At 45.1% G+C, this 22,427-nt stretch overlaps 1 protein-coding gene across 3 annotated transcripts in view; it reads left to right on the forward strand.

Moving 5' to 3' along the window:
* gem (transcription factor CP2 like gemini) overlaps positions 1-18,921 on the forward strand; it is an 81,739-nt gene extending 62,818 nt beyond the window's left edge. For all 3 annotated transcript variants that reach the window (XM_065445950.2, XM_065445951.1, XM_065445949.1), the window contains 2 exons: positions 5,026-5,077; positions 8,932-18,921. In XM_065445950.2, coding sequence (XP_065302022.1) covers positions 5,026-5,077; positions 8,932-8,993 — 114 coding nt within the window. In that variant the 3' untranslated portion in view covers positions 8,994-18,921. The remainder of the gene's footprint in view (positions 1-5,025; positions 5,078-8,931) is intronic.
* The last annotated feature ends 3,506 nt before the right edge of the window (positions 18,922-22,427 follow it).

Raw genomic sequence — 22,427 nt, forward strand, 5'->3', positions numbered from 1 at the left:
AAATCTAGATACTTCAAAAAACAAATAAAAAGTTTCATGTGTCGTGCAGCTGCCGCGAATAGTTCTGCATCGGCTCAGCCACAAGCTGTACCTTCAGTCACCGACACTCGATGAAGCAGCACTGATTAAGAGTAGTGATCTAGGCAGTGTGGCACAAGACTGTATTTGACCAAACTTCAGCTGCTGGCTGATGGGCTAACGTGCCTTAATTCATTGCGGAAAGCTTGCCAGTCATATGATCATCACTGAGCTATCCATATGTTCATATGGATAGCTCATTGATGATCATTTCCACTATCATACATGGGGGTTAGACTGGCAGCTGTTAAAGCGGCATTTGGGTCCGTGGTTGAGTAATCAGCAACAACCATGAGCGTATGCTCAAGCTCATATGTAGACAGAAAGCGGAAAACATGCATCTCTGATACCACCTGTGTGGCTTTAGGTGGCTTATCGGCCCAGTCTTCACCATTGTTTCACACTTTCCATAAACGCATTTGTTGTCATTCTCTCTTTTCATGTTGTATATGAAAATCATTGCTGTCTGTCCTGTTGACCTGTATGAACCTTGCACTGACAAATGTTGTGTATCAAGGCCAAGTGCGACCATAGATTCACCGATAGAATTAGTATTCAAATGTTCACCGTCAGATTCGCATTCATGTATTTGAGTATTCACATGCCTTAAAACTGTAATTTACATTTGCAGTTTCTTGTTTGTATTTGCATTTGTGGAGGTCGCCAATACATGTGTTTGATAGGATAGGATAGGGATAACTTTAATGAGGTGCCGGCATACGACGATTTAACGTGTCGTGACGCTGGCCAAGCGTCGACACGGGGTTATACCCTACTCTGCACTAGCCCAGTTGGGCCCGTTTGTAGTGGGTCATGAGGCTTGTGCTTTTCGAGCGCACCCCGGGCCTGCTGGACGGCCCATAGTTGCGATTCCTTGTCTGCAGACTGCAGTGCACCTTGAAGTTCTGGCGGGTAAGTCCTGGAGGTAGCTGCCGTCGGGAACCTGGCACAGTCCCACGTGATATGCCATTGGTCCGCCGGACCCGCCGCACAAACACCGCACAGCCCACTCGGATAGAGCTCTGGGTGAAGCACGTGCAGCATTGCGGGGGCGAGGAGTGACGCGGTCTGTATTTGTCATAGTATTACGGCCTCCTCCCGACTGAGTGCCGGGTGGGGAGGCGGCATTGTCCGTCGAGCTAAGCGGTAACACTTGGTTACTTCGGCATAACTAGTCAATCTGTCCTTGGTTTCGAACCACCACACGGAACGGTCACTCTCGGGGGCACGGAAGGTAAGCGCTCGTGCCGCCGAATGAGCCGTCTCGTTGTGGTTCGGTGAGGATGAACATTCGCCGGCGTGCGCCGGGAACCACTTGATACGGACGGTGCTGCCGCGGTCTTTAAGTTGGAGCTTGCCGATGATGGCGGCCGCCGGCGCGCATATTCGCCCCTTGGCAAAGTTGCGCACGGCATTCCTCGAGTCGCTGAGCACGGTGCGACACTCGGCCTCGGTGATCGCCAGAGCGATGGCAACCTCCTCAGCGTCTGTGGCGTTCGTGCACCGCACGCTCGCCGCCGTTGTCTTGGTGCCGGTAGCCGCCGCAACGACCATCACCGCGAAGCCTTCCCGCTTGTATTCCGCGGCGTCCACATACCGGGCGTGCGGGTCTTGGGCGTGTTGTTCAGTGAGGGTCTTGGCCCGCGCCTGCCGCCGTTCTTGATTGTATTCTGGGTGCATGTTCTTCGGGATGGGGTCCACGTAAATGTGGGCCCGCGCCTCATCTGTGATCTCGCACGGTTGCCGGCTGGGAGCTTGGGGGCTGTAACCCAGGGACGTTAGTATACTGCGGCCCGTCTTGGTGGTAGAGAGCCGCTCGAATTGCGCGCTGAGCTGCGCCTCGGCTATTTCTTCTAGGGTGTTATGGACGCCGAGCTGCAAGAGCCGAGCCGTACTCGTGGTCTCCATTAAACCCAGCGCCGCCTTGTAAGCCCGTCTGATCAGCGTGTTGATCTTGGTCCTGTCAGTGACGTGCCAGTTAAGGTAGGCCGCAACGTAGGCGATGTGACTGATCACGAACGACTGGACAAGGCGCACGAGACTGTCTTCACGCATGCCCGCCCGTCGTGCAGAGACTCGATGTATGAGCCGGATGGCGTCCATTGCCTTGGTGGTAAGCTTGTTGATGGTCTCGTCGTTGCGGCCGCTCTTGTTGAGCAGCAGGCCCAGGACCCTGATCTTGGGAACTTCGGGGATGCGTTGCCCCGATGCAGTCACAATTTTGATGTGATCACATTCGCGAAGAGGAGCGCGCTTCCGTCCCGGTCGAAGTGGTGTGAGGACGAACAGCTCGGATTTGGCGGGCGAGCACATGAGGCCTGTGCCATCAAGGTGCTGCTCGATGGCGGTAACTGCCGCTTGCAGCTGTTGCTCGATGCTGGCGTCGGTGCCGCCGGCCGCCCACAGGGTAATGTCGTCGGCGTAGATCGTATGCCGGACGCCGGTCCCCGCTACTGCCCTCGCTACCCCGATCATGACGAGGTTAAAGAGCAATGGCGATATAACCGAACCCTGTGGAGTACCCGTACTGCCGAGCTTGTGTTCAGGGAGCTTGAGGTCTCCGGCGTGCAGTTCCACCGTGCGGTTGGTCAAGAAGTCTTGAATGTAATTGTAGCTCGTTACCCCCATGTTGAGCCTTGATACTTGTCCTAATATGGCTGAGTGTTTGACTTTGTCGAATGCACTTTGTAAATCGAGACCCAGAATTACTTTGCTGTCTTGTGTCTTGTTGTCGACGATTTCTTGTTTGAGCTGTAACATGGCATCTTGTGTGCTGAGTCTGCGCCGGAAGCCGATCATCGTGTCAGGATAGAGGCCTTCCTTCTCTAGGTATTCCTGCCAACGGTTGGCGACCACGTGCTCCAGCACCTTGCCCACGCAGGACGTCAGCGAGATGGGACGCAGGTTGCCGATGTCCAGTGGTTTGCCCGGTTTCGGAATCAGGATCGTTCTAGCCGTTTTCCACTGTCGGGGGAGCTTGCCCGAATGCCAGCATTCATTGAAGTAGTCGGTTAGGGCCTCTATCGAAGCGTCGTCCAGGTTGCGTAGCATCTTGTTTGTAACGAGATCTGGGCCAGCTGCTGAGCGGGTGTTGAGCTCGTGCTTGTGTTTGACTTACCGTACAAAACTGGAATATAGGTCAATACAGAATATGGGCCAACCCCTGGCTTTGAGGTTAACAAAACTGAAAAATAAAAGAGAAAAAGTTCCGTTTTGACGATCCTGGCAACAAAATATTTTGCAATATGTGGAGGAAATCATGCAGTAATACAAACAGTCCAGCTATGTTAAAGTGTAAAGAGTAGTTCACAAGGGAGTCAAAGTCTGAGGACACTTAAGCATTCTTGAGTTGTGAATGCAAAAGCATTAATGTCCACGGGAATGCCGCTTAGCGGTCCTTCGAGTTAGGAACTCCTCGCGGTCAAGCGAGCACATTGAGACACTTGGTGCATTTTGATTTGGTCTTACCGAGGTGCAGTTAGAATGCAGGCGAGAGCTTGCACGGTCAAGAAACATGTGGGTAACACAGGCTTTCAAGAGTAAGGGTGAAGGAGCATCATGGCGATACCCTCTCCCCTCATGCAACACCTGGAGCGCTAACACCTGGCAGCAGCAGGTGTTTCCCTTCACTCGCTCTGCTCCGCTGAGGCGAGCTCATGATGTGGCATTGCAGCCAATAGGAAATGAGGTGTCATTTCTGTCCTACAGATACCGCCTTTTTCATTCAGTAGGCCATTTCACGCTTTTGCATCAAAAAAGGAAAAATTCAGTGCAGTTAACTACGGAACGTATTTTATTCGGTCGATATGCTAGTTCAATATCAGAGACTAAAGCTGCATGTCAATTGCCAGGATTCTTGTCTGAGGCAGCTGCTAGTCCCTTATGATTTACCACAGCACATAATCGGTGCTGCCTGAGGCGTTTGTTGTGCAGGGCTAGGCCAGTGCAATAATTATCGGGCAATGAGCGTCATGCACTGGGCACCCAAGGTGCACACAGGCGATTGCTGTCGCTAACTGTAGGCAACCTCGCACGATGGATAGTCTCACAAATAAATTCCACTGCAGTGCCTTCAGGCTCATATAAACAATGTTGTGGTCGTGGAACAAAGTTTTTAGTAAAAGTTAACAATTGCATTTATTATGCTTGCACTGTTTCACTTTCTGTTCATAGAAACAAAATGGTGCAATGCCGCCATGCTCCTGTTTACTTCCACGTATTCTATTACATTGTTTACAAATGCAGTGCTGAAGTCGAGCAGAGGCCTGCTAATTTAGCTCTCTAAGACAGCAGTAACGCACTTCTGCACATTGTTTGCAAAGTTTGTGCATGCACTGTCAGCAACAATGAAAATGGTGACACCTTCTCTTTTCTTTGTTTCCTTGACCCGTGGTGGCCAGATGACAAGTGAAATTTTGCTGATGACTGCTTTATGATGAGGGGGACTATTACACTTCTTTATTGAAAAAAGAAAAAAAGATTTTTTTTAAAGTTTTTTTTTAGTACAGAGTTGGCATTAGTTTTCAGTGAAACACAGTGTAGTAAAATTTTGGTTGAACTACCGTTTATCTGAATTTAGGGATATAGATTCAAAGCATCCTCTGGTTTGAACACTATGCACATTATTTGAAAAAATTGTTAGTTATCTGAATACCCTTTCTTTTATGATCACGGGTAAGACAAGTTCATGAGCTGTGACTGCCAAAGAAGCCATAAGATATTTTATGTTGTTGCAGTGAGGAAGCATGCTGGAGTCCAGTGTGAAGGCTGATATCTTTGTCGTTGTCAAGGTTGTTCATGTCATCTGACTGTGGCACAGCTCAGTGGTTCCTTTTCTCCACCATGCAACCAGCCGTCTAGCTTCAGTTTATTATTGGGTTTAATGAATGATAAAGTGCAACATAGTATTGTTTTCGAGGTCAACAGTATATTGAAGTCACTTTGCAGGTGGTCCGCAACATGCCTGACGAGTCAATGTATGCCATGGAGCTTCTGAGAGGTATGGCCACTTTAAGACTGCAGTTGCATGTTGTCAGTAGCATTCGCTGTGATCTTGCCTGTTTGGGTTTGTGTGAATGATGACCATGGCACTAAACATTTAGCCTACCACTCAGTTTTCTCAGCACATATCTTTCGAGCCCAAAATATGTTGTAATTGACACATAAGGGGGAAAAAAAAATCTTAAGTAGCGAGTTTCTCAAATGTGCAAAAACTTTGCATAAGCCTTCATGGATTACGCTAGGGTCGGTTCTCAAGCACTGTACTACGTGAGTACTCCACCTTTTCGTAGCAGGCTCGAAATCTCTACAGGAAGCCAATTTTTTACTTTGGCTGCTGATTGCCGTGGCCTCCTTTTGGCTACATACGTTTCACTGGGGAAAGGCTATCGCTTGACTCTGGCCTTTCATCCCTGATTATCTTGACTGGAAACATTGTATTCCACACCCGATTCGCATAGTGTGAGCGCCTTGAGGAGCTCAAGTTGAATTTTAAACTGCAGGAGTGGGTTGTATCGCATCAACCTTGCATCACTGAGAAACATGCAGGATTAAATCACAAGCATTTGATGTTTTCAAGCAACAAGTTTTGCATGTGTTAAAGTATAAGTGCTGTGGGCATCTGGTGTGTGGCACACGTAATGTTCTCTACATTGCATTTGCAAAGCCTCCGCACACCTGAAACTAAAGGTGTCTTGTATATAGGCTTTCATACTTAAACAGGGTCTACCAACTGGGAAAACCGAGAATTATCAGGGATTCTTGATATGTCTGGAAAATTCTGGGAATTGTCAGGGAAATTACAAAAAACATGGCCAAATCAGGGAAAGTGGCTGGTGAGATCGACGGAGCAATGAACGCGATCTACAGCATAATCTCAGAGGCCACGTGCAGCAGTCCCGTTGATGCACACAGTGTCCGAGACCGTCACGAATATCGCCAAGAACAGCAGGCTCTATGCAGCAATGGTGCTGCTACACACAACCGAGATTGTACTGTAGAACCCCGACTCTGTGCATCGTCGCTCACTCTGCAGTTTTTCTGATTGCCAGTAAGTGGCGCCAATAACCAGCCAGCTGCAAACGGTCTCAAACGCAACTGTCATAATCATCATTGGATGAGCATCGCCATATCTGAATTCTGTGGTAATCTGAGGTGTGCCCGTGGGTGTGCTTGTGTATGTTGTGCTTTGTTCGTGGCTGGGGCAATTTTATCATTTTGTTTTGCGGTGAGCTTATCCAAGCTACATTTGAAGATACTTGAAATCGACCATGTCCGAGTCAACGAAGTGCTCATTCAATGCTGACTGAACGATTGCCAATGTATCCAACTTCTTGAGCTGCATTAAGCTTATGCCCAATGATCTCTATAGCACACAATGCACTGTATGCCACAAGACACTTGAGCAAGTTGGAAAGAACTGCAGTGTCTAGACACGCTGCAAGCATAAAGCATAAGAATGCCAGTGAGGGGCTAGAAAGTGGCTCCCAGACACGTGTACTCTCATTCTTCAAGCCAGCAGTGCAGCCCTGTCAAGTGCGATTGATGACTGTCGACGAAGGAGTGAAGAGAGCAGGTCCCTTATCGGTGCCTTCTGTTACACCAGCTCCTACACACATCTTGGTGTGTGGCTTTCTATTGACTGATGTTGCGAAGGCTGACATCATATGGTGCATGAATGCTGTAATGACTTGTGTATCCCTCCGTTCTGTGGCATCATCGGCAGTGCTCTTTCCATTGATGTTCCAGTCTTGTGAAATTGCCATGAAAATGCAAATGGGAAAAGACGAAGTCGAATATACTATCCGTCATGGCTCATTTCGTTCTTTTGAAAGAAGCTGCTATCAGCTCTTGCTGAAGCACCATACATAGCTGTAGCATTTGATGAATCACTAAAAAAGTAGCGCAGAAAGAACAAATGGATGTGGTGGTCAGATGCTGGGATTAGACTGATGCTACTGTAAAAACTCGATACCTGACTTCGTTTTCTCAGCCACACCTGTTGTGAAGACCTGACCCACTTTCAAGAAAGCCACAGCGGACAAAAAGCACAAGATATTGAAAGTGTCAATGGATGGACCAAATGTGAATTTAAAGTTTCTTAGATCGCTTAAGGAAGAACTCGGTTGTCGTGACAGTCAACAAATCCTGGACATTGGAAGCTGTGGCCTGCATGTGGTTCATGGTGCTTTCAAAACAGGCCATGCAGCATCTGGCTGGAATTTGGTAGCCTTTCTGTGTAGCAGTTATAATCTTTTCAAGTGTGTTACAACGTGCCGTGCTGATTACATTTGCACCACAGCGAGCACATTGTTTTCTCTCTAGTTCTGTGCAGTTCGATAGCTTCAAAATAGCACGGTGATTTCAAGAGCTCTTCAAGTACTACCAAACTTGGTAAAGTATGTACAGTGTTCAGCTAAAGCCAAGAGCAAGCCAAAGTGTGCCAGCTACACCACAGTTGAGACGATAGTAGCTGACACAATGCTGCCGGCAAAACTGACTTTCATGCTATCAGTGGCTGAGGAATTGAAGCCATTTCTGGCCGAATTGCAAACTGACAATCCGATAGTCTTTTTCCTTTCCACAGCATTGGAGGCTGTCTTACAATCGCTGCTCGGAAGTATAATTAAGCAAGAAATCTTGCACGATGCTGACATGCCCTTCTAGTTGCTTAAAATAGATTTGGAAATGCCTGAGAAATTGTTTCTTTCAACGCTTTTGAGTTTTTCTGCCAAGAATGAACTTTGAAAAGCTGCAAAACCATCTCAACTTGCGCTGCTTACTTTCAAAAGGGAATCCATTTCTTTTTGGAAGGTGTGCTCGCAGAAGGTTATGGAAAGGTCGCCTCTAAAATGCAGTCTAATGACTGGAGTAAGTTGCTTGGATCCGGCCTGCACCTTGTCAGTGGAGGTTGCCAAAAAACGAATAGCAATTGCACTGGAAATACTCGCAGAGCACCGGTGGCTGACCAGCTTGGAAGCAGAACAGGTGCACCGATCTCACGTGCAGGTCTGTTCGCTGAGCTCTGGACAGCTGCTTCTGAAGAACTTTGATAGGACAGCACAGAGACTGGGCACCTTGTGTTTGAGCTGTGCTCACGATAGCATACGGAGTTGTTTATTTTTGTCAAGATCACCCTCAACATGTTGCGCGGCGCTGCTGTCAAAAGAGGTTTTTCTGTAAATAAAGAGTGCCTCATAAAGAACCTGAAAGAAAAATCTCTGATTGCAAAGAAAATAGTGTATGATGGAGTTTCAGCAGCAGGTGGTGTAGACAGTGTTGACATTACAGACAGTATGGTGGAAATGGTACGTGGTGCAAACATTCGGTGGAAGGAGGACTCAAGAAAAAAAAGCAAGACAGGCTGGATGCATCTGAGGCTGAACAAAACAGGAAAGGACTGGCCATCTGCATCAAGGAGCTCCAACAATAGAAGCGAAAGCTCATCATTCAAACACAGAATAAGGCTTCGCTTCTCCAGGAGGAAATTGACCCTTTAAAGCAATTAATAAATATCCTCATAATCTTGTTTTGGTGCTGCAATAAACAGTTTTGTGCATGGAATCATCTATGAATCATGCCTCTGTTTGACATGCAAAATGTTTTTTCTTTTTTTTAACTGTTCAGGGAATTTTTACTTACATTATCAGGGAGAACCTGGAAAATTCACGGAATATAAAGTAATTTAGTAGACATCCTGTTAAAGCACAGAGTGTTGCGTTTACATTGCTTCTGTGGCTCCCTACGTAGGGCAATCTAATTTTAGCAGAAAAAAATTATGGGCGTTAGTCAAATGTGTCATTTATTGTTACGGTGCATCATTTTCTAATTACATTACATCTGTCTCTTCAATAGGTCCAGACGACGAAGTCTACAGCCTGCTTCTCAAGTCTTATGGAACCAACACGAGGACATGATGAATTGCCTGTGTAGCTACCTTTTCCATCATTAGTTGCATTGGTTTGCATACTGGTTCTGGCCTCACTGGCTTCATTCTCTCCAGTTCCATCTGCCAGGAATTTCTTCAAAACTTTCATTGAAGCCCGGTACATCAAGCGCATCTATTTTGGACAACAGAATCTGCTGAACTTGCAGCAAACAAATGCTTTGGGATGCTGTGCTATAGGGACGTGAACTTGTTTTGTGAAATGAGCCTTGCAGCATCAACATGTGACAAGAGTGGTTGGAAGCATTGTTCTGACGTGATTTTTCAAATGATTTACTGTGTACAACTGTTTCACATCGTTTAAAGATACATTAATTTCTTAACCACGAAGTCATATCTGCCCCACCTATTTAAGTACATGTGAATATGAGTGTGTACAGTTTGCTATAGATCGCTACAAAGTTCACTCAAAGGGACTGTAACAAGTCTTGTTTAAAAAATGGCTTCCCAATGAGCCTTTGCTTTTAGAGGTGATGCCTTATCAGAAGTGATGAAAATCAGTCGTAGATAAATTTGTTCCCATGATGTCAAGTGGTGAAAAATGTTCATTCATTTGCAATTACGCCTCATAAAAGGTGCACCTTTCTTCCTTCGGGTGATGTGCAGGGAATTGGCATTGGAGCTGACGATAAGGACAGCAGTTGTTGATAAGTGCAAACACTGAAACATAACTTGCAATAGCCTACCTTGTTTCAACCATGTGGGCATGGTTTCTAGCTTTTCGAGCCTGTGCACTGCTTTCTTGGTTTTTTTTTTTTTTTTTCATGTGGGTTAGGCATGTGGTTTGCGCAGAACTTCGTGTGCAGGAGGGAGCACACGGGAATGATGAAAACGCTGATTGCCCCCCCCCCCCCCTTCGGGATTTTCAAACTGCTGTACGGCTGACTGCAAAAGCTTTTGGAGCATAGAATAAAAGCTTAGTCTTGTTGCATTTTCGTCACTGAACCTGGAATTCAGAGGTGATGGTTGCAAAGAGAAGTACAGTCGTACATTTATATAGTGAACACTGATGTAAAGAATTATCACATATGATGAAGAACAGTTAAATGTCAATATAACAAACTTCAGTTCTCAATAAAATTCTCAATATATCAAAGTATTTAATTTTTATAACTTCTTGTCCATTGCACACCGTTTACTTTGAGCCTCAATATAACGAGGTGTATTTATACATAATTTCAGTAAAACGAAATTTCACTGCCACTGCCATTCTGCCACTAACAAATAACGAGACAATAAATGGAAACTTCCGTAGACCAGAAGATCAAATAGTTGAACTACATTCGGCTGCTTGTGAACGCATCTCTTGCACATGTCCTTTTCTAGCGCGGCTGACCATAAGCCACTGACCTGCGCTCTGCGCTCTCTAAACTCATGATGGCACGCACACAGCACACAAACTTCTCCAATTGTCATAGATCTCGGAGCTTACGGCAAGCATGGCTATCAGTGTGGCTGAGCGCATATGCAGCCCGTTAATGCACTTAGCATTCAAGCAATGTAGTGGCACACCATGTTGCCACCGCCGAAACACATCACATATGAGCCGTATACTTGGGGTCCTTCGTTTCTGGGTTATATGCTTCTTGAAGTTTGGCTGTAAAAATCCGTTATCTTTTAAAATTAAAGCTGGGGAGAAATTGGGTGTTTTGTTGTCTGGCTGCCCAAAGTTCGTGATTTTTCTAGTAACTTTCACAAATTATTAAAGCAAACGATGCATACACCATATTCATATATAATATTTGTAATAAGATATGTCTCACAAAATGCAAAAAGTGTTCATTAGTTTTGTAACACCTGCATTTATCATTATCCCAAATGAAATTAAAGTCATTGTGGAGAGGCCGGGTTTAACCCGCTTTGTATTAATTTTGTTCAGGGTGCAAAAACAGTAATTATCGAGTTTCACCATAGCGAAGGACCCTACATATACTGCATCCAGGCGCCCCTCTCATGCGTCCCTTTGGACATGTTGGGTCATATAGCGGCAGACAGGCAAAGTCTCCTTTTCTGAGATTGCACCGGCGCTTGCTAATTCTGAGAATTTATTCCCGTCATTTGTGACGCAGTGCTGAAGTGTCAGGCTGCTGTGCTTCAGGAACCCATGAGACACAGGTTCGAATCCAGTGGAACATTGGAGAAATTTTAAAGTTCTTTTTTTGTTGAAGAGAAAGTGCTGTAAGGAGGATATATATATATACACACACACACACACACATGCGCGCATATACGTACATACATAGACATGAGATGGCTGAAGTTGGCTAAGAATGCTAATCGCATTAAAATGTTAAATAGTTGGCAAGAACACCTTAATATGGCACAGTCTGAATGCTCATCCAAACATTCACAAGGTGCATGCTTATAATTTAGCATTGTTCACATACAATGTATCAGCATGGCAAGCGACAAACAGGCATTTCCAATTTTCAGGAGACCCTCTGCTGACCTGTCATTTGTGATTGTTTTGCATACGCTTGATCGCGAACTTTTTTTTTATGTGTACACTTATAAGAAATATAAAATAGTATAAAGAAGTTATTGTCTTTTCATATGGGACTCCGTTATAATGAGGTTTGACTGTGGTGTATACTTAACTTTTCTCTTTGCAGCAGGATAAATTATCTGTGATGAAATTTAGTTTTTTCAAGAATCCCATGCTCAAAAAGCTTTTGCAATTGGGAGTGCATTCAGTTTGTTTTTGATGGAACAGCTGTGTGCAGTCAGTATTTTGGTATGTTTTACTTACACAAATGCAATGTCTGCGCTTAGGAAATGTATCTATACTGAAGGCATATCAAAGACTCGCATGTTGAACGCTCATATGTGACTTTGATATGTCTTTGTTGCCAAGAGGTCTTTCTGCCTTGCTGCTGAGTGAATGTAAGCACATCAAGATGAGACAGAATACTGTAATGCTGTGCTTCAGCTATGATGAATGCATCAGCCAGCCAGCAGGGGTACAGTTGAACCTTGATATGATTCTTGATTTGAGACAATTTACAGTTACTTTATTATCCAATCTTTATACCATTTACATATTTTTCCTTACGATTTAGCTAAATGATTTTGTCTGTTACTTCCATTTAATGAAGTTCTCATGCGTTGTCTGCATGCTCTGAAGCATTTAATGACAAGCATGAAATAAAAACAGCGGGCTCAGATAGACTTACTTCTATGAGCCTTTCTGCACACAAGCAAGACCAAGACTCCAGGCACATTTCTGCCGTCACTGTCGCCGTGAGGTTCTGTATGAGTGAAAGCATGTGAGGGTGAGCCAGTGAATGCGATTAAGCCTCGTGTGGGCGAGTGAGCAACGTGGCCCGGATGCATGCCCTCTCCTGTGGCAAGGGAGGAGGGGCGTTCTTCTCCGGCGGCTTCTATGCTGCCTCCATGTCCTCCTCGCCCACCACTCTGCATAGAGTGGAGACAACCGCAGCGTCTACAACAGTGTTGGCCATGCAAATCGCTGACGCCATAGTAGACGACTTTGGTGAACTCCGTAGGGGCACATTGCTGGCGCTCGTATGTCATGAAAGCAGTCTGCAACGTGGCTTAAGTACGCACCCACGCAGGCCTCATCTTCAAAGCGATCTGTGATGTTTACAGAGTGCACATAGTGCCGGTAGGCTTTGTATGCGATGTGCATTCAACGTTTCGTTCTCAGTGAAGCGAGATATGCATGAAGGTTAATTCAATTGCTGTTGCCGTGATTCCTCACTCCAGAATTTTCACAGCAAGTTTCTGCACTCATCGAGCGAGATGTGTTCATGTTTACCTGTGTGTGCGTGACACCGTGCTGGTTAATTTAGCTAAAACACGTTGACTTGCTAGTTGGTTTGAATCTATGATAGAATATGGAAGCGCGACTGAACGAGGACGTAGAACAAAGCAGGCACACAAACACAGTGCTGTCTCTATGTGTCTGTTTCTTTCTATGTCCTCGTTGAGTCATGCTTGCACATTCTGTCATTGTTAATTTAGTTATAGTTTAGTAAGCAAATGTTTACAAGTTTACACAGCCAATAAAACTACTGTCCTTACTTCGTACAGCTATCTACTAACTTCCTATCGCAATCGGTGCTTCACCTTTCGGGTGGAACTGTGAATTTTTCATTTGCTGAAGAATAAAAGCATTACCTTTAACTAAATTTTTTTTTAATTCTTGGCGTGAGAAAGTACCACAACTTCTCGTACTTCCAGCCTGTTATATCAAGGTTTGACTGTATTCCAGATGTTGGCTTTTGCTGTACTTCCTTTGTGGTGTCTGTTGCATGAAACCTAGTAGTAACTGTTGCAGCTGTTTGTTTAACTGCTTGTAAGCTAAACTTCAGAATGGACGTGTTAGTGGTAGTGTCTCTGTCTGCCACTTATACTTGCAGCACCAGTAACTGTCACATCATTGCAGCTGTTAAGGTACTCTCTGTGAAAGCAGCTTAATGTTTCTGTGACAAAAAGGAATGGGAAAAAGGTTTTTGTTTCTATATGGTATGCCATAGGGTGCCAGTGCAGTGTACACATAGCCTGAGATCACAGGCTCATGTACTATAGTTGTCAAAAACTTATATGGTGTTGGGATCTGAGAAAAAGCTGAATATTTCTGTAGCCTGAGCTCGTAATCTTGTATTAGAATCCTCCCGAGACCTCTCGTACAATATATTGCACATTGGCTTTCTCAAAGTTAGGAAATTATTACGTAAAATATCCATGCTGAATATGAAATCTCTCTGTAGAAGTGTATCAAAGTGTATTACTTGTATTCTTGACACCAACTCTTAAAAAAAACTGAAAATTAAGAAATAAAGGGGCACTCATTTGAAATAGGCCATTGTGTGGCCATTAACAGTGAATAGCAACCATGATCCGTGTTTTGATTACTGTGAAATGACATAAAAATTCAGGATGCTTGCCAAATGTAGCAACCCACCACACAATGTTGCATCTTTATCTTTTTGCTTATACAAACAAAGCAGTTTGGCCATATCTGACATGACAAGATGGTCACTTTGTCCATGTGCATGGTGGTCCAGATTCAGGCGTCTAACAAGTACATTTAAACAAAAAATTGGTCTTGCATTCATCACATACCATTCAGTAACAAAAACTGACTTGCAAAGTGATTGAGGTGCCTATGAGTCCTGGCAGGACATGTGACGAGCCTAGTGTTGTATTGTTTTACTGACTACAGGGCCTCAATTAAACTTTTATTGCAATAGCAATTATGCTTGAAGCCCAAAACACGGTCGTCACCACCATTGTCATGCCATCCCGCTCAATGGCACATGCCTGGCTCTGGCACGGTGAGTTAGAGCGCCTCCTGGGACGTGAAGTCTATTTGGCTGCAACATCAGTGAAGCGAAATCAACGCACTGTCAGTGCTATGCTCAATTGCTTTGGTGGTGGAGCCAGGGCATAGTTCCTGCTGAACTGCTGTGTGTATGCACTGTTCGGAGTGGAATGGGCTGTAAATGTCAAGCTAATGTTAACTAATATTTCACTGGGTGCACGCTAATGCTCATCACATCAGCATTAGACGCATGGTAGCTGCCAGGGCACTGTTTCCTATCAGGCAGGAGTTGCCCTGTGCGCTGCATCATGCCAACATGTTGCTCTTGCATATAGTTATAACATCATCTGAGGAGTCCAGCATAAGGCTGTCAAATGTCAATGCTGCTTTCAATCACTGTCAGTGCTTTGCCCTTGTAGCGAAACGGCCAAATCTTGTTTACAGAGCCTACAGCCTGTAAACCTTGAAATGTCAGTTTTGAGGGCTACAGCATAGTCTGCAAACTTATATCCTCACAGCTGTACATTGCATGAACACCCATGCGTGCTATTTGACTGAGAAAACACAGTAGGTGCTGTAGTTGATACACTGGCTTCCCACACAAAGGGTTGAGGCTTGGGTCCCACGGATGTCATGAAAATTGCTATCTAGTTTTTAACATATCTTCCAACCTGTGCCTTTCCCGCATTGGTCCAAAATTCCAATAATTTTCTTTCTTAAGGTATGATTTCTCACATAGTTAGTCGATGTCCTTTGCATTATTTGCAGCCAGGATGAGACAGGGCACTGTCTTATGCTTGGCAGAATTGAAGAGCTTCAAGTCAAGGCCTGTTTCTGAATACGGGGTTAGGAGGAAACTGTATAGTTTGTTAATGCTATGTATGTATAATAATTGCCCACGTGACTGTGGCTATGAGTATGGTGTTAAATGGTTCTTGTACGTGCTGAAAGTCTGTACACAAAATTGTCCGATTGTCACTTTAAAACGTGGCTGTTGTCGAGAGCTGCTGGCGGCAGTGTCCCAGTGCTCCTGCATATGAAGCTGCACTCTACAGACTTTGATCCTTCCTTTTCTTCCTTTTTACTTACCTGACCTTTGATTTGCATTGATGTAGAACGACGTGCTGTGTTGTTTTATCTCAGTGCCTTAAACACATATTATCGGGTCTGTTCGGTTATGCACAATGGGAGCCAAAAATACTATTGTATGCAGTGAATTGAGCCAGTTGAGGGTAGTATTCTACAGATATCACTGTTTCTCAAGGAGAAAGAATAGATATTAATTTTGATTTTGTTCTGTGCCCTCAGTCAATGTATTATGACCATTCTGCGCAGTGATGCTGTTTTATATGCAGCATGCAAGGATTTGCCAGCATTCTTGCCTTGAGCCTCTTGTGTACCTGGCAAATGTGTTGAACTGACTTATCTTTCAAGTTATTGCTTTGTAACTGTGTGGCATAAATTGTTGCCTGCAATGTATGTTAACTTCTGCTAAAATGCTGTCACTGATTCATAGAAAACCAAACTGTGAGATGCTCCAAACAATTGAATGTGCTCAGACATTGGTTATCACTGGAAATCGCAGCAAGAAGCAATTAGGAGGAGAAACATTGTGTTGTCCCACATACACATAACTTCACTAGCACTGTAGACAACTTGAGGCACGTCGGATGCTGACTTCACCTAGTGACTGAAATGGGCAACGTGCTTGTTGCTGTCCCGTCGGTGTTCTGTCACCATGGTTGCCACAGTGACCTAATGACAGAACTTGCTTGCATTCCATTTTATTAAGTGCCATAATCTGCCATTAGATGTCGCTTACGAAACCTCCTCCCCCACTTTTCTATACATGTTTTTCACTGTGTGATGTCTAGTTGCCTATTAGGGCTGCCACTAATGAGACTGTCCTCCTAAGTGCTTCCTTCTGCTGGAGATGTGGGCAGATGTTAACAGTTCCATCACTTGTATCAGTATTTCGTCAAGACCAGTATGTGCTGTCTTGTTTGCAGTGTTGTAAGGACTCTTGCGTGGTGCAGAATTTTAATATTTCTTTTCTGTCATTCATTTGTTAAAGTTATATAGATGTTCTGCCGTGCAGCTTTTAGGAAGAGGCACAATCATTTCGTTGTACACACTGTTTTTTTTTTTTATTATGGTGGGACCCTACTAATTTTTTGTCCAGCACAGTTGCAAGGCATGTGTTGTTATCTCAGCAGCAGAGTGTGACTGATTGAAGGGGTCATGACTGGTTCATTTTTTAGCAATCGTTTGTGATTTTAGTTTTGTATTTGGCATTTTGTTTTTGGCCTTTTGCTGCTAACAGGAGCTTTCACTGGATTTGTATAATGGGCACTTAAGGTAGAGCTGTTTTAACCATGCCAAAGCCTTTGAAAATGGACATGGTAATGCATTACGAGCAGTAGACAGCACTAAACAACAGGACAAACAGAGGGACACAGACAACAGCGAATGTGTTTTTCATGAGCAAGTCGGTAGTTGACGCTGAAGAAGCAGGTCTGCAGACCTAGAACTCTGTGCACCTGCAATGACCGTTATACGTGTAGCTCATCATTTAAAGCAGTTGCTTCCATGTTTATGTGCCCATGCAACATTACACCAGTTGGTCCTTTAGCTTCAAGTGTAAAGCCATAGTTTCTTGTGCATTTACATTTCTTTTCACACTGTACTGTCATTTTTTTTATTTCATTTGTTTTTGCTTAGAATTCAATGTTAGTTGTTTTTACTCTTTCAGTTTTGGGGGAAAGCATTCTGAAATGGTACAAAGACATCTTCATTCTCTTTTGCTTGTGTACAACTCATTTGTAGTATTTTCCAAGGTATGCTAGGGTGCCATTGACATTTGGTGCACAGTCAAGAATACATAGAGCATTTCCTCATTTTAGCACAAAAAGGAACATATGTGTAGCTCATGCATTGAGAAGAGTGAGAAAGAAACATGTAGCCTCATCTCGGCTCTCTAAAGAGTCAACAGAACTACTAGCGTTACAAGGCCTGTTGCACTTTTCTGCCTAGGTTACCTGACTGTCGACTTGCTCCATCAAATCACTACCGTCATTGGGCCACTGCTGTTATCTTGACTATACCCCCATCCAGTGGATGGAGGGCTTTTCTCAACAGCTGCAGTGTTCTGTCTCTACGTATTTCTCTGTTATTATTTCGTTAAAAATATTCAATCTCCTTCCTCCAGCATAAATGAATGAATCATGCCTTTGTCTGGCTTGCTGGGCTATTAACTGGCCTCCTGTGTGGAAAGGCTACTCGAGTTGGATTCTTGGTTGAAATGTCGTGAGATAGAGTTATCTCTAGTATTTTGTGGCTGCTGATGGTTTATCCATTTCACTGCTGATGTATTATGGTAGGAAGCTAACAAATACCACTACTTAACAATGTCTGTCTTAGTCACCTTTGTGGTTTGTGGCATTCCCAATATATATTGCCCCTCTCTGTTTTTGCTTTTGGTTTAATGACTTCATAGCATTGTCGTCTTGTGAGTAACCAACTTGCTTTGGGTGCAAGAGAAGTGCTGATAATAGAAAGATTGTCACGTTTTGACTGTAGTTGATATGTAGCATTTTTTATGTGATGCTTGCGCAGTGGATTGTACTTAGAAGCAGAGTGAAAACAAAGAAATGCGGTGTTCTAATGAGCCGGCCATCACAAGATGAAAGAGCTGCGAGCATATTGCAGCTGTAAGATACAAAGTATTGTATATATGCCTCTGCATACTGTTACAAGTGGTTTGAGTTATACAGCTATTCAAAATGCTTATTTCTTCTACGTCTGTATCATAGGTGCAGTTCGGAATTACATAGGCAGTGGAAGGTATCGTTTTTTCGTGGCATGGCATTGTGCAATAAGTTGTTACTTTTTGGTCCATTATGGGGAGGGATAACTGGTAAGGCCTGCAGGGAAAATATTTCCATCGTGTTTTTGTTTGTTTTTCTGTACTTCCATCATTGATTTTTTTTTTTTTCACAGCTTGGCTCAGTCACTTTTTTTGATCATCTGGTGGTGCTCAATTTCATTTATTTTGCGTCGTTTCATGTTGGGGATCTCGCCTGAAGAACTTCATTGTGCCTGATGGGTGGGCTGAATGTACAGCTCCTGGTTTTTTATGCTTGTCAATCTAGCGAATTTCACAATGGTTTCTTCTTTTTTTTTTATCAATGGCAGCCTTTGATCTTTAGCATCTTTGATCTTTTTTATACACAAGTTTCTATTGCTTAGTTGTAGTTGTGCATGGTATTGTTCACTTCACCAATGTGACACCATTGAAGTGTCCTTTACTTACTCCAGAAGCGCGTGGTTGACGCCCTGGTACGTTCTTTTTCTTTTTATTGTTTGTTCATTGCCGGTGTCTGTCGCTTTTGTGGTGTATGCCGTACGTCATCGGTTAAAGAGGGTCTGTTTTATGGTCAGTCATATAGAGATGAAAAAAAGAAAAAAAATGATAAGACATCTCCGTTCATGTTGACCTGCATTGTTCATGTTTTGTGCACTCGGGTGCAAAGATGTAGTTTGTCACTGCGTTTGTACAGAGAGCTCTATTTTTTCCAAGACGGAATAATAAAAGAGTCTAGGCACACGCATAGCTTCATGGCGTTCTTTTTGTCTACTTGAATTCGCGGAGAGTGCGAATTCCGGCAGCCACACGCAATATGCTACACACACAGCTAGTCGACCAAATCTTAGAAGACTGCGCAGCTTTGATAAGGGAAAACTTAGTCTGTGTGGTTCCTGTGAACGAGCAAGCCCGAGCATCCCTGTGTGGTATTTATTGTACAGTTCTTGTATTGAACACCTTCGACAATTCTGCCAGTGGCGGGATAGTATATTCCTCGCACAGACTTCAGTTTTCGCTCGAGTGCATTCTGAGTTGCGTTAACTCGTGTTTAATGTGTGTTTAAAGGTCGGCACATGAGAATTTTGGAATTCTGCCCTTTTTATTTAATCTCGTTCCCACTACTAAAGGGATAATGAGGAAAATGACTGAGAGAAAAGCCCGCCACCTTTTGAACCGCAATAGCGTGCATAAGCTCATTGAAAATAAATTAATAGGGGTTTGTCAAAAATTGGCGGTGAGGTTAATTCGCACTCTCCGAACCGGAGGGGATGGGACGACAACAAACCCACCCCGCGTGCGTTTATTGAGGGTTCGACTGCTGACCGGCGATAAGGTCCACGCCTGATCGACCGTGAACCAGAGGCATGAGACGGGAGGCGACGTCGTACAACACACACACTCAATTTAATACAATAAAATCATGCGCGAGACATAATGAAAGAAAAAGAACATACAACTTCCAGTAGTGGGTCCTAGCTCGCGGAAGGCGTGCAGGTCACACAGCACACGCCCTGACGCCACTCGCGCGACACTAAGCCCACCACGTGGGAAATCCTACACTCGCGAAAACAAATAAAATACGCGACATAAATACAAAATACACGCGACAATAAATAGGGCAAACGCTACACTAAGAGAACATATAAGAATCAACACGCGATGGATAAATAGATGAAAGATTAAACGCGATTAGAAAAGAGAGTCCGGCGGAAAGTTCTGAGAGCGGCCGGGAACACGAGGCTTATCTGGGGCGTGCTTGCCGAGATCCCGATCTGAAGAGCGTCGGGCTGCTGGTACCTCGCTGCCGAAGATCCTGACGGACTTGCACCGTCTGTCGGTCGAACGGCGAAGACTTCGGCCTGGAGGTTTCAGCCTGCCGACCACATCTTCAGCTGTCTCCCGGTGCACGACCCCGCTGCTTCGTCCTCCAAGCTGCTCTGCCGCTCGCCGAGCCGCCTCGTCCCTCCGCCGCGCTGAGGCGACACACGTGACCAAACCGGTCTGGCGAGCTCAGGGACAATAGGAAGCTTTCTTCCCCATCGCCGTGCAAGCGGCGTTGCTGCTGCTGCGGCAATGGCGTCCATCTTGAGACGGGCGCGGGCATGCAACTCTGTGACAGGGTTGTAAAGTGAACTCAAAGCGCAAGGGCTTCTTGGAAATATACAAATTAGAACAATAAAATGTAGGCACGGTACGCTTGGCATCCTATGAGGCTTGAACGGCGACCACGGAAGATCCCCGCGTTGATATTTTATTGCGTTGATAAATGAGTGATCTGTTCACGATGTGACTGGTTTTGGATGAAGTAAGGTTGGCAGTTTTACCGACCGTATGAACTGCTGCAGACATTCGCTTACTGAATTAACAAGCAAGGCGTGCACAGGCAAACATGAACACATCCCATTCGATGACCACGGGCCGTCGCTGTCAGAACGCTAGCGTCACGAAGAGCGGCCGCAGCGACGAGCGAATTCCCCTTCGTGCTTCCTCTCGCTTCAACGCGAACTCGGTGCGCGAGGACACGGCGCACACGAAGCCATCAGCTATCTCGGGGTCTGCTGGCCTTCGAACCCATCACATATTACCTCGCAGACAGGGCGCCCAGCCGCGCGATGCGCAGCTGTCACCGGAGCCGAAGAGATGCGCGCTCGCCTGCCCCCTCCACCGCGAGAATACGCCGCCGCATCAAGCCACCATCCTCCTCGGCTCACCCTCGTATGCTTTTCCTCGCACCTACAGCACACGGCGCGTGGCCGCGATCTTCTCGCACTTGGACTTTACACGGAACCTGACGGCGACGGCGACGGTAGAGATCCGCCTGGAGTGTCCACATAATTGCTATCGCAATGAAACGAAGTTGCCGCGGCCGGAAATTCAACGCGTGACCTAGGCATCGGAACGCAACAGTCGCTGAGACTGCGTTAGGCATAAGTTCGCACTACAAGGTCGCCAGTTATGCTGGAGGCTATGGCGGCCGCGTGACGACGGGGGATTCGTTTACGATAATAATTCTACGGAGTAATGCAGAATAGGATCACCTAGGGACATGTATGCTTGTATAATATTTTGCATAATGTCAGAGAACCGAAAAAGCGAGGCCGCGGAAACATAAGAGGCTCGAAGGTCGGCGGGTTCTAGACGCTGCGCGACTTCCAATAACGCGACGTAACGTTTTGGCCGCTCATAGGCGCTACAGGCAATGCTACAGTTTATTGTCCGTGTTTAATTTGGGGCTATGATTAGTCGGATCCTACAGAAATGCGGCTGCGAAATAAATGAGACACTGCGGCGATTTGTGCAGCCGAAACCGGCCTAGTCTTAGCCGCGTGGAAAAGAGCCAAGAGGAGCGCATCGTGTTGGCCACATTTTGTTTCTAGATAGAGCGCCACGCTCGACAGCGGAGGACACGATAGCGGAAAAGCGAAGCTTCCAACTTTCTAGGAATAACCAAGGAGCGTGAAAAGCCGCGAAAGGGACAAACAACTATTCACTTAAATTTAAAATAGCGCTGTAGACATAGGACTGAAAGAATAGAACTAGACAAACGTTTGGAGGCGCACAGAACTATTATTTTAGTCTTGTGTGTATCGCGCTATTTTAACTTTCAGCTCTACCAGCTGACTAGTAAGAATACCATCTAAACATCTACTCTTCTGCAACTATTGACCATGTGTGACGCCGCTGACACAAAAGCACTTCCTTCCTCCCTCCCCCTCCCCTCATATTTTTTTTTTTCAACGCTCTTTAATTAAGAGTGTCTGCAGATAAGTAACAGCCTTGAAAGCTGGCTTTTCCGTAAGAAGACTCCATGTTAGGAGAAGTCCGCTTCCGATTTCTTTTTTCTTTTTTTTTTTCAGATAGTGTATTTGAAAGTGCTCATTTGGGAGCATAACGTGGAGCGCCCCCCATGGTAACGGAAGAAAGTAATGTAAGTCGTTGCCAAGCCCCCAGGGCCCATTGTTTTTGATACTGGCGCACCGCCACAGTATCTGGCTAGTGACACGCATCTATTGAATTTTGTGACTACCAGTACGAAATACGGTTGTAACACTCCTATGGACTATGGCCCATCGTCATTATAGGCAATTTCAACATCGATCTGACCCGACCGAACGGAAAGTGGTTAGTGTCGTTCCCGCCGGATAGGTTCGGCATTCAATGCTATACACATGTCAATGCGCCAACTACGCGTCATCGGCCACGTATAGAGCACGTTTCCTAAAAATCTTTCCGGCATGGTCGTTCAGCCCATG

Source organism: Dermacentor albipictus, chromosome 4 (assembly GCF_038994185.2).
Source record: "Dermacentor albipictus isolate Rhodes 1998 colony chromosome 4, USDA_Dalb.pri_finalv2, whole genome shotgun sequence".
In the NCBI taxonomy this organism is placed as follows: domain Eukaryota; kingdom Metazoa; phylum Arthropoda; class Arachnida; order Ixodida; family Ixodidae; genus Dermacentor; species Dermacentor albipictus.